This window comes from Mustela nivalis (genome assembly GCF_964662115.1).
Source record: "Mustela nivalis genome assembly, chromosome: 14".
In the NCBI taxonomy this organism is placed as follows: domain Eukaryota; kingdom Metazoa; phylum Chordata; class Mammalia; order Carnivora; family Mustelidae; genus Mustela; species Mustela nivalis.
Genome location: NC_139033.1, coordinates 44445148 through 44463700, shown reverse-complemented (window position 1 = coordinate 44463700; position 18553 = coordinate 44445148). Strand labels below are relative to the sequence as shown.

Genomic DNA, 18553 nt, shown 5'->3' with positions numbered 1-18553 from the left:
GGCTTGAGGTTTTTTTGTTTTTTGTTTTTTGGGTTTTTTTGGTCATTTGACAATTTTTGCGTCAATACCTGCAAACAGCTGCACATCCGTTGAGGGGGGAGTGGATAAATGAGGTGTTGAATTGTATACAGTCGTAGCCTGAATGAACTTGGAGGTTCACATATCAGCACTGGTGATAGATCTCGCAAATAGTGTGATTCCTAAGGTTCGGGTGCTGGTGGGGCATTTGAGATCACTTCTGGTCCAGGTGAACAGAGGACCTAGAAGGGCAGAATGTGGGGATGAGCTGTCAGTGCCCCCTGCCCCCAGCCATCCAGCTTCCTGTTCCCTGCTAGAGCCCACTGCTTCTCTCCCTGCTGCTTCCCTGTGAGATCCCAAGGGGGCACCCACACAGGTATGGGGTTTGTGGCCGGTAGGAAAGAGACAGCTGCTCTGGTAACACTCAGGCATCCTATATCCCCTGGTTGTCCATCTGTTTTTGTTGATACCTTATTCCTGGAAGACCATGGGATTGGAGGCGGAAAGGAAGCACAAGCCCAGGTTCGTGCTGTACCTGTCCAGAGAGACATGGGCTCCTGCACTCACTTGTTCAAAATTTCAGGGCAGCTGAGTTCACACATTGCCCTGAGCCTGCTTGCTTGTATCTCACTTCAGTTCCATGGCACCAATTAAATAAACTCCTCTCTCTTCTGTCCTAAGCGAAGATGGTCAGTGGCCTCAGTTCTAGATCTTTCTTAGACTGCAGGGCTTTGTCCACCGTGGTGTGGGGGGATGGCTGCCCTCTCACACTACAGGTTGTTTGTATGTGTTGCGTTGTTTCTTGGGCAGGAGGCCGGACAAGAACACTGGGTTGGGGTGGTGGGGAGGGGAGGAGGCAAGAGACCCAGGTTCTCCTATTTGCTCTGCCACAAACTGGGTAGAAATTCTTCTCATCCTCAGCTTCCTCCTATAAAAATCAGGGAACTCAGTGACCTCTGGGGGCCTGTCTAGCTTCTCCATGCCACTTTGTAACTGAAGTCCATGGAGATGTCATGACCTCACCCAGCTGGGACTTGAACCCAGGTCTCTCACCTGCCCCTCCCCCCATTTGGCCATTTACTTTGCTTTACTGTAATAGGTATTCTTCCGTGGAGGACTGTTGTCCCTGCCACTAGACTGCCAGTACTTGGTCAGGAACCCTCTGTTATCCTCCCTGAATCCCTCTAGCCATGGCCTGAGGCCTGGCACATCAGAGCACTGCCTGCCAATTACCCTGGGATTTCCTACCTGAAGACTGCCTTAACTCTTCAGGGGCAAAGGTATCTTGGGTCTGGGGACTCAAGAACCAGAGGGTTCCAGGGAAGGGTTAAATTCTTGGATAGGGGACATAAATGGCTGATAAATGAGAGACCAAAATACTAGCTCTCTGTTATTTGGTTAGTAGGTGTCTGGCTCTGAAATCTTCCAGAATCTTCCTTTTTTTCCCCCCTCTCCCTTTAATCACCTTCTCTGGGCCCCCTCTTCCTACCCATTCTCCCCAGTCTCATTCACCTGTCACTCCAAACAGGATTCCAGGGGGCAGAGAACGACTTGTGCTCCCACTTCCCCTTCACCTGCCTCCCTCACCCCATGGCATCCTTCCATGGCCAGGTCCACGCCCCTGGAGGTTGGTGGGTGGGGAGTCGGCCAGACCCTAGGCTGATGGAGCAGGACTGGGGGACCTGTGGGAGGGGGCACCCTAGTACCATGAGCACCCCAATCCCACCTCCAGAAAGCAGTTGTACAGTTCGCTTGGGTATGTGGAGTTAGACAAAATGAATGCAAGTGACTTTAAAGAAGAAATCATAAAAGGCTCATATTTGATCCTTTCCTGGTAGGTAGAACTGAGACATAGGCTCATTATGAAGAAGAGCCCCAGAAGGGTGGAGATGGGGTCTGGTTAAAATAAACTTGCCTTGGGGCACCCAGGTGGCTCAGTTGGTTGAGCGTCCAACTCTTGATTTTGGATCAGGTCGTGATCTCAGGTCATGGAATCAAACCCTGTATCAGGCTCTGCACTGAGCACGGAACCTGCTTGGGATCACTCCCTCTCCCTCTGCCCCTTCCTCCTTACTTGCTCTCTCTCTAAAAAAAAAAAAAAAAAGACTGAAATTAAAATTTTGAATACACATGTAAACCTGACTCTCTTCCCTGATAAGCCCAGAGGACGAAGCCTTTTTGGAGGGGGCTCCTGGGGCACAAATTCATGCTGAATCAAATTCTTCCACGTACATTTGACTGTCCCCTCAGCCAGCCGGTCAACTTGAGATGAGCACTAGGGCTGCTTCTCTATCCCTGACCACTCCTGCCCTAGGGCTTTGCACACAGTAGTCACTCAGTTAAGACTCCCGAGACGGCACTGAGTTAGCCCAGGCCCAGTCCATACAGTTGGTCCCTGGTGGGCCCTGTTCCTCTGGCTACCAACTTTGCTGAGCTTTTTGAGGTCATTGGGGTGGCGGAACAGCTCTGCCACCCTCACATTCACCCACAGGGGAGAATTTCAGAGGGAACTAAAGGTAGATTGAAACTGGGGTGGTTGGCTGAGCTGCATTCCCCCTTAGCCACTTGGGCTCAGGAGAGTGGGAGCCACTGGAGGATGCTGAGGTTCTATACTCTGCCCGGGGAGCTCTGTGTGGCAGGTCACCGACCCTGCCCTGAAGGAATAGCCCAGATACAGGCTCCATTTGGGGGGTAGTCATATACTGGATTATTTATTTTGTTATCTCAACTAATGTGAGGAGAAGGGGAAGGGGAAAACCCTTGCCTTCTCTGAGCCCTACAAAGTGGGGATAACCTAGGGCAGGCTGAGTCCCATGAGACAGGAAGAAGGGGCGCAGAGGACATTGGGCTCTCTAACCGTCCACAACTGGGATTCGGCCATATTAGGGATTATTTGGCGTCCTGGTGGCGTCCTGGTGGCGTCCTGGTGGCGTCCTGGTGGCCTCTTTCCAAGAGAGCTCATCTATCACCTTGTCCCTTAGGAAGCTGTAGTCGTTTCTAGCTTTTCACGGTAGTGGGGGAATCATTGTGGAGATGATTTAGAGGAGAGTAGCTGATAGGAGAGAGTGCAACCTGGTGCATTTAGAAAACGTCTCTGGGTGCCAGCATGGGATTTAGTATTCAGGGAAGAAAGCCAAAGGTATATGAAAGGTTGTGTGAGGTCAGCAGCTAGCCGCTCTTCTCTGTCTGCACGGAAGTGCCAAGGGAAGAAAATTAATGTGCACAACAGCAGCAACAGAGCGTCTGATTAGTCCTTGAGAAGGACTTCCTGTCTGAAGTCCTTGTTGGCCCGCAGTGCTGGCTGTTGAGCAAGGCGATGAAATCGTCACCAGAACCCTAATGGGCACACCTCCTTATGGGGCAGTTTCCTGCGGAGCCCAGGAAAGGTGGGGTTGTGTTAGAAATGATGTCTTTGAGTCCTGACCAATGGTCTGGGATCCCACATTCCCTGAAATGATGAGAGGAGGGCACTCCCCTGTACCATCCTGATGTCCGCTAGCAAACGAAGCCTCAGGAAGGAGTGAGAAGATTCTTGTGTCAAGGGTCCAGAGAATCAGATGTTGACCCAGGTGTGGCACATGTTTCAGCGCCTTTACTGCAAAATGATAGACTCCTCTGAACCTTTTTGGAAATCTCTCATTGTTTTCTGGGTCTCTAGAAAAGACCAGTGGGATCCAGATAGCCGATAAAAGTAGCAGCAAGTCTGGATTTTCCTGATTTCTCCACTGTTCCCTTACCCTCCCTGATACCTTTGCTAACCGGCAGCTAGGTTCATTCTAGGTGCCGACATTGACTCTGACCCAAGGGACGGCCGGTGGTAGGCAGAAGTGAGCCTCAAATACATGCTCACCTCTGGCCCAGGAAAAGGTAAAAGGGTAAAAGGGTAAATAGAAAGGGTTAAAGGAGTTTTCTGCCAGTCATCTTGTTGCCCTCTAGTAATCATAGTATTTGGTTATGAGCCGGTTTATCTCATTAGTACAAATAATATCTTAGTAGAAGTACCTGAATTTTTACTCAGCCTCTGTGGATACTCAAGAAATATCACGTTCATGGCACTTCTCTCTATTTAGTCAGTATTTATGGAGTATCTGCTATGAGCTTGCCAGACACAGAGGAACTGGCCTTTGGCCTCATTACCTGTCTGTGGAGTAGAGGCTACTTAACATGGAAGAGGCTAAAGGTACCCAGTTAAGTCCCAAAGACACCTCCTGACCACAGACACTGTGGTCATTCCGGAGAGTGTCCCTGCTGATCTCTGTGGGTAGAGAGATGCCTTGCAGGACATGGGGCCTTATCTGTGCCCTCAGGAATGGTTAGGATGCTTGACCAGATGGAAGGGAAGAGAGAAGAAATGGTAGTCACAAGGCTTGAAGTTGGGTGCTCTATGGGGGTGTGAGGGCATCAGGAGGGTGTACACCAGAGTGGGCAGTGCGTGTTGGGTGTTACAGGAGTGCTGGGAGTGAGGGCAGTAGACACGGAGGTGTCTGTGTGCTCAGCTGAGATGCTGGAACCGCTGTGAAGCCCCACCCCTGCACCTTGTAGATCTTCTCTTGCCTCTGCTGTCCCCCCCAGATAAAGTCCATCCCCTTGTATCAGTCAGGATAGCCCAGGTCATGCTGCAGCAACAAACAGCCTTGAATCTCAGTAACTTTATTGTTTTTTTAAGATTTTATTTATTTATTTGACAGAGAGAGAAAGGGAGAGGGAGAGAGAGGGAACATAAGCAGAGGGAGGGGAAAGGGGAGAAGCAGGCTTCCCACCGAGCAGAGAGCCCGAAGCGGGGCTCGATCCCAGGACCCTGGGATCATGACCTGAGCCGAAGGCAGACGCTTACCCACTGAGCCACCCAGGTGCCCCGAAACTTGGTAACTTTAAACAGCCCATCCAGGACCTAGCTTGATGGGGCAGTTGTCATTCTCACCAGTCCCCAAGATAGAGGGAAAAGGACCACTGGAGGATCTTGCATTGGCAAGTCAGTGCTGCAACCCAGATATAATACACAGCACTTCCTCTCTTAGCCTGTGGCCCAGAACTGCCCACATGAGCCCACCCAACCATAAGGGGTAAGCACCCTACAAAGTATAATCCTACTATGTGCCTGGCATTCTGGAAGCCAGAACTGTCTGGTGACTGGCTAGAATGACCATCACATGCGCCACCTCTGGTAGCCGCTCACCAGGAGCTGGGGCCGACCTCTTCCTCCCACATCAGACCCAGAGCTAAGCAGATCTCTACCCTAAAATGCTGTGGGCTCTCAGGATGACCAGAGGGTCAGAGGCTACCTGATCCAACCCCCAACCCTACAGTGTAGGAGCCCCCTCATGTGGCTGTTGAGCTGTGGGGCATTTCCAGTAATGGGGAGTTCACGCCTTCAAAAGGCATCTCAGAATGTTGTTGGGCAGCTCCATGGCTGTTTGCTCTCCCATGGCAGTCCAGTATGAAGAGTCTGTGTTTTAAGCTAAATATCCTCATTCCTGCACTTGTTTCCCTTAATCGTGGTTATGTTGGTTCGTTCCTCTATCTGTTTTTTCACACCTTGATTTGATCAGCATGTCATCACAGAGGGCAGTTTGCTGGGAAATGGGATGGCAAAGGTGATGGGCACTGTCTCTGTTTACACAAAGGTTAGAGAGGAGAAGACAAACACTTACACTGCAGTGCTGAGATGTCTGGGGTATGACCTGATGGTTCACGGGTCCCGTCCCATCCTGGGTTACCCTCCTGGGAGCACTGGAGCTATGGACTATGATTCCACCCACGCCTCCCTGAACCAAACACAGTCCTGCTGGCATGATCTGATTCTGCAGACTCTGGTGTTCCTAGCATGTAAGCCTCTGTTTTCCAGAAGATACCACCTATCCCTGTCCTCCAGGTGCCTTCTGACTCCAGCTCACTTGAAGGAACCAGGCTACCCCATTTGTAACAGTATCAATGGTTGACTTGTAGGGAAACAGTCAGCAGCCATCCACTAAGCCTCCGCTGTCAGTTTCATGAACCACATGGCCTGGTCTCTATCCTCAGAGAACCTGGAGTCTGCTTAGAGAAGTAAGACTTTCTCTAGTGGGAAAGCAACAGTCCAGAGCAGCATGAGATTACAGGCAGGAGAGGGGCTGGTACCTGTGGGGGACCTTACAGAGGGCAGAGGAGGTCAGATGCACAGCAAGAGGAAGGAGGCACCATGCTGCCATGGTAACAGCACTGGACTGAGAGCAAGGAGACATGAGTTCTAACCCCCTTCCCTCTGACTGACTATTCAATCATGGGTGAGACACATTGTCTTTCAGTAACCTGTTTCCCTCTGAAAAAGGAGATGATCTAGACATAAGGCCATCAAAATATTTTGTTAAAAAATACAGACCTAGGGGCGCCTGGGTGGCTCAGTGGGTTAAGCCGCTGCCTTCAGCTCAGGTCATGATCTCAGGGTCCTGGGATGGAGTCCCGCATCGGGCTCTCTGTTCAGAAGGGAGCCTGCTTCCCTCTTTCTCTCTCTCTGCCTGCCTCTCTGTCTACGTGATCTCTCTCTGTCAAATAAATAAATAAAAATCTTTAAAAAAAAAAAAGACCTAAATTTCTGCTTTGGGGAAGATGGAGTAGATGTTCTTTTTTATATTCCTTCTTCTAAGGAAAACTAAAATCCTGGTCATTCTATATAAAACAGATATAAGATTCTGAAAGGTAGAGATAAGAAGGCAGACCAGCTAGGGTTTGGGGGACCCGAGCAAGGACAGAGTCATAATTTTCCTGGGTTTCCTTTTTACCTCTAACATCCCAGACTTGGGGCCAAAGAAGGAGGTAACCAGAACATGGCAGGGGACACAGATTTTTAAAGTCCCAATAAAAGTCTGATCTCTGTAAGCAAAGGTCCAGGCAAAGGGCAACTTATCAAAATAGAAAAGTTTTAGACAATGATTGCTCTACTCCAGCCAAGTAGCACAGAACAGAGTGTGGGTCCACCCTCACCCACACCAGCAAAACCCATTGAGAGTCTAGAATGCCCCTCTCAGAGAGTTGTATAAGCCCTCTCACCTCTACTGGGGTGATGTCAGAGAAGCCCAGGCAGGAAACTGAGCCCTTCATTCCTGCCAGCTCATAAGAAGGGCCCCTGGCCACCCCATGGTATTATTGGAGACCCTGTGGGAGCCTGGACTTGCGTTCCTACTCAGCAGTACTAAGGCACCCCTTCTCTCCCTGCTGGGTTGTGTCAGAGGAAAGTCTAACAGGAAGACGAGACTTCCACTATTGCCAAGTGGTAGTGAGACCACCCCCATGGCAGGGTACACGGGGGACTCTGTGGAGTCCTGGAACTCTCGCCTCCATGGAGCAGTAACAAGTGCACCCCAAAACTGAGGCTATGCCCCCCACCTTTCCCTGCCACAGTGTTATCACAAACAACCAGGTAACACAGAAGACTTAATATGATTCAGTGTCTCATAACATAACATGGAAGTGCCCTCATTGCAATAAAAAATCATATGTCTTACTAAGAACCAGAAATACTTCAAACTAAATGGAAAAAAAGACAATCACTAGATGTCAACACTGAGATGAGAATTTGAACTTTATCAACATTGAAAACTTTGCTCTGGAAAAACCTCTGTTTAGAGGTTGAAGAGACAAATTACAGAAAGGGAGAGAATTTTGTAAAACATGTATCTGGCAAAAGGACTAGTATCCAGAATATATAAAGAATTCCCCAGACTCAGCATATGAAACAGCGCAGTTAGAAAATGGACAAAAGATATGAAGAGACATTTTTTCCCTGTAGAAAGAGAATGTACAGATGGCAAATAAGCCCGCAAAAACAAGATGTGCCACATCATTAGCTGTAAGGGAAATGCAAATTAAAGCCACAGTGAGAGATTTCACACCTATCAAAATAGCTAATAAAAAAAAAGTGACAACACCGAGTACTGGTGAAGATACAGAGCCACTGGATCACTCATACTTAGCTGGTAGGAGTGTAAAGTGCTGCTGACATTCTGGAAAACGATTTGGCAGTTTCTTAAAAGACTAAACCTGCAAATACCATCTGATCCAGCAGTTTCACTCCCGGCTGTTTATCCCAGAGAAATGAAAACTTATGTTCACACACAAACCTGTACTCAAATGTTTATAGCAGCTTTATTCATAAAGCCCCAAACTGGAAATCACCCAGCTGTCCTCCAACAGGTGAACAGTTGGAACAAGCTGTGGTGATCAACAGTAAAAAGAATCAGCAAGTGACACATGCAGAAACCTGTGTGAATCCCCAGGGAATTGTGCCAAGTAAAAAAAGCCAATCCCCCAAAGTTACATACTCTGATTTTGTATATATAACATTTCTGAAATGACAAGAGGATAGGAATGGGGACTAGGTGAGCAGTTCAAGGATTAGAGAAGGGAGGGGCAGAATGAAGTGGGTTGGGGACAAAAGGGCATCAGGTGGGAACCTTGTGCTGATGGAAATGTTCTGCATCTTGACCGTATCAACATCAGTATCCTGACTTTACTATTGAGCAATACTTTTACCAGTGTACTCATGGGGGAAACTGAGTAAAGCGTACAGGGGATCTCTGTGTTATTTCTTAGAGCAGGATGTGAATCTACAATTCTCTAAGATAAAAGTAAACTTTTTTAAAGAACAGAACATTTTGTTTCATCAGAATCTTTCGGCAAGATCCCATAAGGAAAAGAAAAGGGACAAAACTGCTTGATGAGGTAGAGGAAAGAGTAGCCCATCTGCTGTCTCTCCCATTCTATCTACCTCATGGCTCTGGGAACACCTCTGTAGAAGCCCTGGGTCACCTCTTGGACCCGATGAACTCTCAGTTCCTTTCCTCCCTGGACTTCTGTGGTTCTGAGTCTGGGGCTGATGGGTAGGGAATATCCCTGGGGCTTGGGGAGCTTCAAGAAGGCCTAGTGGGGAGCCTTGGAGGTTGGGATCCTTTCCCTGCAGAGGGGCATGCGACAGTGTGGATGACTGAGGACACCGGAATGGCCCCCCATTATTTCAGCAGATGCTGAATAGGAAGCCAGCCAGAAGGGCCCTGTCATGGGGCCCAGGCCAGGACAAGTTCAAGTAACGTGGCCTTTAAATCCAAAAGCACAAAGTTAGTTAGCCAAAGAGAGTGGGGAGAATGGGTTGGATTCAGAGAAGTATCCTTGGTCACAGGCTTCAGTCATTATCACCTACATATCCCTTTGGGTTTTAAACTCAAAGACAGTGGGGTCTAGTAAAGAGGGAAGGGACAGAATGAATGTATAGATGAGAAAGTTCCAGAATGAAAGGAATGCCCTTTCCTGCTCCTGAACTCAGTTCTGGTGCCACCAGGAGGCCCTCTATGCTGGTCTTTGTTCTGCCATTCCCCTGCCTCAAAGATCCTTCTATTGTAGGGGCATTAAAATATTGGGGGAGGGGGTCTATCATCGTCTTTCCCACCAGCATGTGGGATGCTGTCCTTGGTGCTGAACACACGCATGCATAAACGCGCGCGCGCGCACGCACACACACTCTCTCTCTCTCTCTCTCACACACACACACACACGGAGTTACAGAATTTGTCAAATTTGACAGAATTTGTCAAATTCTGGTTTAATTGGAGCTTCAGGGATGCCAGGACCAAAGGCTGGCCACCCCTGCCTCTGTGTCCCCTGGCAGAGCAAACAAATAGCAGGGATACTGGGGAAGTCCAGACCAGCTTCCTCTACCTGGAGCTTCAAGCTTCACCTGTGACCCTCCTGGGAATGCGGGCAGTCCTGCTGCTGGCGGATATCTGATTCAGTCAAGTTCTGCTTAGTCACTAAACCCTCACAGCCAGAAATTGTCGACACCTACACACACACACATGCACAAGCAAAAACCACTCCGTGGTTGTGTACTAATACAGCAAAGAGGAGGGTTTATTTTCCCACTGCTCCTGACTTAGCACGTTTTTCTAGCATACAGTTATTCACTCCCACCAAGTTTCATTCACTCAGACACAGAGCCCCATGCCCCCCACCATCTTTACAAAGCCTGGCTCACACCCCCAGATTCCCTCTTCACTTCACTGCCGGCAGTTTACTCCCTCCGCCCGCACTGCTTCCCAGTCGTGGGCAGAGATGGACTCAGAGAACCTAGCTGTCTGTGGGGGATGGATACCTTACTGCCTAACAGCCATCTGCCATGGGGTCACAGTTTATTCGGGTCATGGAACTGCATGGTACCACGGAACTGCAAGCTCTCTGAACACAGGCAGGTTCTCTGAGCCTCCGTTTTCTCATCCGTGAAATGGGGCTTCCTAAGCTTGTAACCAGGTTGAAATGCTCAGAGGATGACCAGTGTTCGGTCGGTGCCGCCTCAGTGCCTTTGCTGTTGTCATCGTCCAGTGTCCAGGCTCCCCGCCTGGCTGGGCAACAGCCCACAACAGCCCTGCCCGAGCTGGGGGGAGCCATGCACACCTGCGGGCCCCTCAGAGGTGGCTCCAGCCTCCCTGCCCACGGGAAAGCTGTTTCCTTTTCTTTTCCACAGAGTTTAAAGTGCTCATTATCTCTTTGTGCTCTGTTCTGAGAGCAGCACGGTTCACCCTGGCATGAGGCCCCCTAATTGCCAGGGAAAGGGACTGTTGTGAAGGATTCGGCAGCATTTAAGTGCTAAAAACCATCCACTGAAAAGGGTGGTTGCTTCTGATTAGGCTTCTCAGAACCTCAGCCTTGCAGCGACCTGGGGGGTGGGGGACAGGGGCTGGCTGAACCCCTGGGCTGGGGCGGGGATGGGGCTCAGAGAAAAGCTGCGGCCACGGGAATGGCAAACTGGGAGATGTTCTTGAGGAAGCCCATGAGGTTTTCGGGGGTGGGGGGGCTCTCAGTGCCTGGACACCCGGATTCTTGCTCAAAAGTATTTAATGAATGAAGCTGGGTCCCGCAGCTAGGATGAGGGGGTAAGTGGGCAGAGGGATGCAACAAAATTGAAGCCAGAGTTCCCAGTTGAGAGGATGCAGAATCACTAGGGAAGAATATTAGAAGACCGTTTCCCAAAGTAGGTTCTGTGGAACCCTGGTCTTGCAATAAATAAATAAATAAATAGAATTTCTCTGTGGAATAAAGAGGAAGGATGGGGTGGTTTTTGGCCAAAGGAATTTGGGGAATACTGCGTACTATATGGCTACCTACTTGAAGGGTCAACATCTGTCCAAGGCCGATAAAGGCACTGAGTAGTTTTGCAATAAAGTGATTTATTTAACAATCTTTTAACCCAGTGTATCCCAAATGTTTGATGAGGGAACCTTTTTTTTTTTTCTGTGCCCCACAAAACCCTTCTAATCTCCAGTGTTTCTAAAAGTGTGTTTCGTGGACCACCCCAGCTGCACTCAATTTAACCTAGCAACACTCCTCTCTCCACATGACTCTGATGCATACTGACATCTGAGACCCAGTGGGCTTGTGTTTCTAGAACACCACCGGGAAGCCATGCAGTTAGAGTCGGGAAGCGCTGGACGTGCTGTGGGCTCCTGGGGCACAAGCTTTAAGGACATTGCCGAGGGGCAGAGAGGAGGGGTCTCGAGCTGGTTCCTGTCAGAGACAAAGACGGGGGACAGGTAGGACATTTGTTTCTCTGAGTCCAGGAAAAGCACAGTGGTCCAAAGAGGAATAGAATCCCGTATCTTGGGTAGCACAGTGTGACATCAGAGCCCTTCCCACTGACACCACGCATTACTAGTGCACCGGGGAAGCCGAGGCTCAAGAGTACAGGGAGGGCCTGGGAACAAGCCAGGCCCCGGTCATCCTCTGCTCTATCCTCTGCTTGTCCTCGCCACTCATGTGGCTCCTCAGTGTAAGGGGTGATTTAGAGAGTGAGGTGGGTCTGTCTCCAGGTGTGAGGTTCCAGAAATCAGACTGCTGTCTGCCTGTCTGTGGGTCTCTCTGGAAGGCCCTGCCCCACAGTAACCTACAAGCTTCTTGGGCACACGGATGAACCTGTCTGCAGTCATAAGAGCGTTTTGTGGATCAGGTGGCGTGTAGGTTGGGGGTGTTGCAAGTTTGAGGATAGGTGTCCGGAACTCAGGAAAGGAGACTATTCGGACACTTCACAGGCTTAGATGGGATCTGAAGCCTCCCGGTCAGCTTGGATGCTGCCAGCGCATGGCTGGGGCACTGGGGATGGTTGTGTGAAGCTCTTGGTTCCTGGCGGTCTGGTTTCGCTGTGGCTCTGCCCGGTGAGGTCTGGCTCCTCTGGGCAGGGCCCAGGGCCGCTACCTCAACACTGACAAGGAACAGCATAGGAAGGCTCAGCAGATGCGGTTCTGCCATCTCTGGGCTGATTTGGTGGAGATTGATTTTGCTTCCAAGTGCCAGGCAATGTCCCCAGCCCCTGCTGAGAATTGGTTGTGTGCATCATTATATGCCTGTCATATTCCATTGCAACAGCTCTGAGGAAACGTCCAGATTCATGTTATATGCTGTGCATATTGTGTCGAATAGAGTGACAATAAATAGGTCAGCCCCTGGGACCCAGACTTCCATCGAGAGCTTCTCCAGGCTTGCCCTCTCACCTGTTAATGGGGTGACCTTCCTGTCCCATTCGGCACAGACCGGACAAGCCGCTGGCCCACAGCCCTTGGTACCTCCAGCTCGCGACCCAAGGACCCTCCTTCTTGCCCAGGGCCATCACGCCTCCTGGGCTGCCAAGTGGCACAGCTCCGGGGTCTTGTCCACATTATTGTTTTCCTGGTTGTGACCTTCCATCCCTTTATCATAGTCCTTCTCTCTCCTGCCCTTGTGCCTCGCTCTTCAGTGACCTTGAATCCTAGTTTGGTAGATCGATCTTGACATCCCAGTCTGTGACTCCATCATTTAGGCTCGAAAGCAGCTGGTAGAATCTATTTAATCAGTTGACAGCACTGGAAGCAGACTATATGCTGAACTTGGCCACTGTGGAGGGCCAAGAAGAGAGGGTAGCTGCTCTAGTCAAGGGGCTTACAACCTACTTGGGCTCGTGGATGGGCTTCAGGGACATTATGCTAAGTGAAGTCAGCTGGTCACAAAAAGACAAATCCTGTGTGATTCCATTCAGGTGAGGTATCAGAGAGGAACAAATCATGGAGACAGAAAGTAGGAAGGTGGGGGTGGGGTTCGGGAGAGGGGAGATGGGGAGCTCGCATCCAGTGGGATTGGAGGCCCAGTTTTACGGGGTGAGAGGAGTTCTGGAGAAGGATGGCAATGAGGATTGCACAACCACGTGAACGTACCTAACGCCACTGGACTGTGCACTTGGAAATGGTTAAGATGGTAAACTTTAGGTTATCTGCATTTTACTGCAGGAAAACAATTGGGGGGGGGGAAACTTGCCTTGAAGAGTACCATTCTTTTTTTTTTTTTTAATTAATTTATTTGAAGGAGAGAGTGTGTGTGTACAAGTTGGAGAAAGGGCAGAGGGAGAAGGAGGGAGAAAATCTCCAGCAGTCTCCCCGCCAAGCGTGGAGCCTGACATGGGGCTCGATCTCATGACCTGACATCATGACATCTCAGCTGAAATTACAAGTCAGATGCTTAACTAACTGAGCCACCCAGGCACCCCAAGATTTAACATTCTTATAAGGGAAACATTGACAAGCAATGGTCGTAAGCTGAATTTGTAGGTGCCATCAGTTGGGTATTTAAAGCATCAGGGATCAGGGAAAGAGAGACTTTGTGTGCTACTCTGAAGGACAGTGAACTTCGCTCTGGGTGAGGTCTCAGACACATACTTCAGAAGCAGAATTTATTTGTTTATTTGATTTTGTTGTTGTTTTTTGACCTTTGCATTTGAAATGCTCTACTACCCACAGGGGCTGGCTAGGTCAATAGAGTGTGTGACTCTTGATCTCAGGGTCACAAGTTCAAGCCCCATGTTGGGCATGAAGCCTACTAACAAAAAAAAAAAAAAAATGTTAAATGAGCCTGGATTCTGAGGTTTGAGGCCTGGAAAGGGTGTTGTGGACATGCCAGATAACATCTCAGGAGGCCTGGGAGCTGTCTCCTTGGGGGTTGATTGTGTGTCTCTCTAGCCATGTGCAATTTCAGAGTTGCATTTGAAGCAAGCCAGACGCCAGGAGCTGGGATGGGGAGGATGATGAAACAACTCAAGAAGGGAGGAAGAGGGGGTGATCTGGAACATTAGCAGTCAGCTGATTGGAAGACTGTAAATGATGCCATAACTGATTAGCGATGTCTGCCACTGGTGGGAAGGGGCTTGGCAGCAGCATGCGTGCCAGAAGAAACCCATCTGGAGCACACAGTATTGCACTCTCAGAGACCACTTTACTTAAATACAAAGAATCTCAAGTCCAGACTTCACTAAGGTCACAAGGCAAGGTCACTGTGGCAGGAGGAAAACATAAGCTTAGGGAAGACGGCGGAAGTTTATTGAGGTGAAGGTCAGCTCAGCAGAAACGTTGTAGGCAGTGAGCAAAGAGCCATGGGGGTCCAGTGAGGTGCCTGCCAGCCAGTGTCTCTGATCCAGAACAGGAGAGGGGTCTCGAAAAGCAGATGGAGTGAGAACTGCCACAGGTGAGCTCTGCAGCCGCACCTCACCTGCAGGGGTGGTACATTCAGGACAGAGCATGGTGACTGCAGCTTGGGAGGTCAGATGAGCTTCCTGGAGGAGGCAAGCTTTGAAGGAGATGGACAGGCGAGGAGCAAGATGGGCTTGGTAGGACACTGTCAGTAATGAAAGGGATCGTGGGACCACAGGACTACGCAGGTGTGGGTAGGAAGGACCCAGGTGCACAGAGCTGCCGTCTGGCACCATATGGAGAGGCTTATGGCCCGAGTAAATGTGGTTGATTGACAAGAAGATTGTGGCACAGTGGAAAGAGAAGGAGCTCTCAGGGCATGGGGAGGGAGGAGAAAGCTTTGTCACTTAGACCCTAGGGCTTCTGGCTGCTGATGCCATCAAGAGAGGCCAGTCCTGATATTACTGATGAGGTCTGAGGTCATGCCCACTCTCCTTTGTTCCCTCAGCCACACACACGCTCCCCCCCCCCCCCCCAGTTTACTGCTCTCCCTTTTCCCCACAGCCCCTCATTGTCTCCTGCCGGTGTCTGCTCGGAGCCCAGCGCTTGGGCCCCTCTGCTGGGAGGCTGGGCTACTCAGCCTCTCCACTGGCCAGTGTGCCCCCTCTCCTTTTGATTGATTAAAGGCTGACATGCACCTGCAAACTGCTTGCTCTCCCTGGAAACTAGGCTGGTTTCCACGTGAGGAGCCAGGGAGTCGGGCATGCTGAGTACAGTACAGTAAGGGAGGAGAACGTGCTTACCAGCTCCGGCCAATGTGAAGTAAATGAGAAGAATCCAAAACAAAACCAAACCCTCCCCGCCCCCATCATGGGCCTTCTCTATCAAGATGCTGGCGTCTGCCGTCGCTGGGAGAGTTAGGGGTGGGGTCACCGAGCCCACTTCAGGTTCTTTTCTAGTCCACAGGGGCTTTGTTCAACAGGCTGTGGGGCGATGTTGTCCGCAGGGGAATGGCCACCAGGGAAAATAGCACGTGGGACTTTTCAGGGGCTGGCCCCTTGGTAGGGTTGAATGTTGGGAGTCAGAAACCAACCTGAGCTGGCATGGTTCTGGACTTGTCTACCCAGGCTGCTGTGTTTGTAGGCTTTGGGAAACCCTAGGCCTCAGGTGTTGGGTATGGCTGTGAGGACAGGAGAAGGTCACAGGGTTGGGGCAGGGGCAACTGGTGACTGCGGGAGGAAGGGACATGACTGACCACCCTCACAAAGGGCGTTTGTGGACAGGTGGATAGTTGATTGCCATATTAGTTTGCTAGGGCTGCTTGATTTTACATTTCTGATACCCATACTGGGTTGACCTAGTGAAAGTTATAGTTATCCCACAGTTCTGGAGTCCAGAAATCTGAAATCAGGGAGTTGGCAGAGCCATGATCTCTGTGAAGGCACCAAGGAAGGATCTGGTCCAGGCCTCCCTCCTAGCTCCCCATGGTTCCTCGGCTTGTGGCAGCATGACTCCAGTTTCCCCTTGGAGTCCTCCCTCTGTGCGTGTCTGTCTCTGTGTCCAAATTTCCTTTTTATAATGAGACCAGGCTTACTGCGTTAGGGCCCACCCATGTGATGTCATCTTAACTAATTCTATCTGCAACCACCTTATTCCCAAGTAGAGTTACATTCTGAGGTACTGCGGGTTAGAACTTCAACATACAAATTGGAGAGGGCCACCATGCAACCCCAACAGTCACTGAGGCGCACTTGTGGGGCCTCTAGGAAGTCCTGGCCAGGACAGAGTGGGTCATGTTGGAGATCACCAACTCACCTAGGGCTTGGGACCCCTGGACACTCTCCAGGCTGCTGTGCTCCACAGAGCCCCTAAAGTTATCTAGAATACCCTGTGTGTCCTGCTGTTTCTACACACCAACCCCTTTGCCAGGATGACTCTGTCCCTGCTTTTCCCTCTGCTTGCATGACCCTCATGAATACTTGCATCCCTTGTTCAAGGGGAGTCTGCAGGAAACTTGCCTGTGCTACTGTGGCCCCTTGAATCAGTGTACATATCACACTGTCTTAAAATTTTTTATTACATGTGTGTCATCACACACCATTCTTTGCAGTCAGGGCCTGTGACTTTTCCACTTCTGTGTCTTCAGTGTCTGGCCAGGCCTAGCTTCATGGCAAGGTCTCAAAAGAAGCTTGTCCAGTGTTGGAGCTAAAGGACCTGAGATGTGGCAGGTTTGGGGAGAGATCAGTCATAAAGACAGGGGATGCTACCAGGAATCTAACCAGGAGGTCCTAAAACACATGGAAAATGTGCACATATCACATGTGTACGGTTCAGTGGGTTTTCACGAGCTGAACACATTTATGTAACCAGCACCCAGATTGAGAAACAGAACATTACCAGCTCTCCCATAGCCCCCACCCCACCCCCGGCTTCTATCTAAACTCTATCTCCTCAAGTTTGTTGATTTACCTATCCTTGAACTTGATATAAATTAAGTCATAGAGTTGGTACTTTTTTGTGTCTGGGTTCTTTTGTTCTACTTTGTGTTTTGGGGGATTGACTTCTGCTGTTGTATGTTGCTCTAATTTGTTCATTCTCCCTGCCGTGTAATAGTCCAGTATGTGAGTATACCCCAGTTTACATGTCTGGTCAATTTCCAGTAAGCGTGGATGTATTAGGCATAGGACTGTTCTGTACCTCTGTGCTTCCCTGCTGCTGGGAAACATCTGTGCACATTTCGCTGGTGTTTGTACCTGGGTGTGACTTCTGGGTCATGAGTCGTGCACACTCTCAGATGTACTGGAGGTGGAAGTATTGATGATGAGCGTGGACTGTAGGGGTAACGAGGGATGGATGACATCAGGAGTGAAAGCAAGTTGCCAGAGAACTTGGAGGGATCATTAGCCAAGGGGCAGAGAAGCCAAATTGTAGAGACTGGATGGAATAAAGTGCTTTCTGTCTACGGGATAGATCATGTAGGGGACATTGGAGGACAAAGACTGGAGGGGGTTGACTTAGAGAATTTAATCGCTGGTGTATGTAACCTTGGTCAATGGGGGCCTCTCTGTGCTGCCTGGTTTTGGGAAGTGGGGGCTTAACCCTAGAGGAAGTCAGCCCCTCAACATGGACCTGCCACCGTGTCTGGCTTTGCCGAATCTCCATGCCTGGGAAGAAGCCACTGCTATCAGGCTGGCGATGGTGGCAGCAGCTCATTAGTGTGGCAGCGTTGAGTAGAGAGCGATGGACTGAGCGCAGCAGAGACCCATGCTATTTCTATACCTGCCTGTGCAGTTGTCAGACACCATCAAAGTGAGGGCCTATGCCTGGGGGGACACCAGGGGTCCTTGTGACTCTTACTGGGCGCACCAGCAAGGATGCTCACTCTAGTGGCTCTCTCAAGCCCACAGGCTGCCCAGAATGACCAACCGAGGGGAGAGAGGGAAGGCCTCTGCAGCCCTCTCTGTGAATGGGCCTTTGCCCACTTGTTCTCAGTGTCCTGAACTAGGAAATGACACCACCCTTTTCATTCCCCGTCTTTTCCAGAATGGCAGCAAAGACAACTCTCTGGACATGCTGGGCACGGATATCTGGGCAGCCAACACCTTTGATTCCTTCAGGTAAGCTCCCCGTGGTGTATGCCTCTGCCTGGGGCTTCTTGTCCTACAGAAGCCCCATAGGGTCTTTGGAAGTTGAGTAAATGTTGAGCGTTCACTGATCAAGAAGTAGAGAGAAACAAAGAGGGGGCAAAGTAGAAATGATGAGACCGCTGAGGAAGGAGTTCAGAGAGAGAATGGAGATCAAAGGAAGGCAAATGAGGGGAAAAGAGAATCCAAGGGAAAGAGAAAGAGAAGGAAAGGGAGGCTGAGAGAGGGTTGGGGGGAAGAGAAGACAGATGCTAATAGTTCAACCACAGGGAAGCGGGAGAGAAGACAGAGGGGTGGACTGGTGGTTGGCAGAGCAAAGGGAAATGGCGCATAGCAGACGATGGGGGCTATGGCTGCAGGGAGGTCCGGAGGAGGGAAGGGCTTTCAGGAGTTCAGACTCTGGAAGGTTCCTGATAGACTAAGTTGGAAGAACAGGTATAG

At 50.1% G+C, this 18553-nt stretch overlaps 1 protein-coding gene across 5 annotated transcripts in view; it reads left to right on the top strand.

Annotated features, from left to right (window-relative positions):
* The window catches only part of CTIF (cap binding complex dependent translation initiation factor), a 284019-nt gene that overhangs the window by 88119 nt on the left and 177347 nt on the right, over positions 1-18553 (top strand). For all 5 annotated transcript variants that reach the window (XM_082699263.1, XM_082699267.1, XM_082699266.1 and 2 more), the window contains one exon: positions 18012-18085. In XM_082699263.1, the coding sequence (XP_082555389.1) occupies positions 18012-18085 (74 nt within the window). The remainder of the gene's footprint in view (positions 1-18011; positions 18086-18553) is intronic.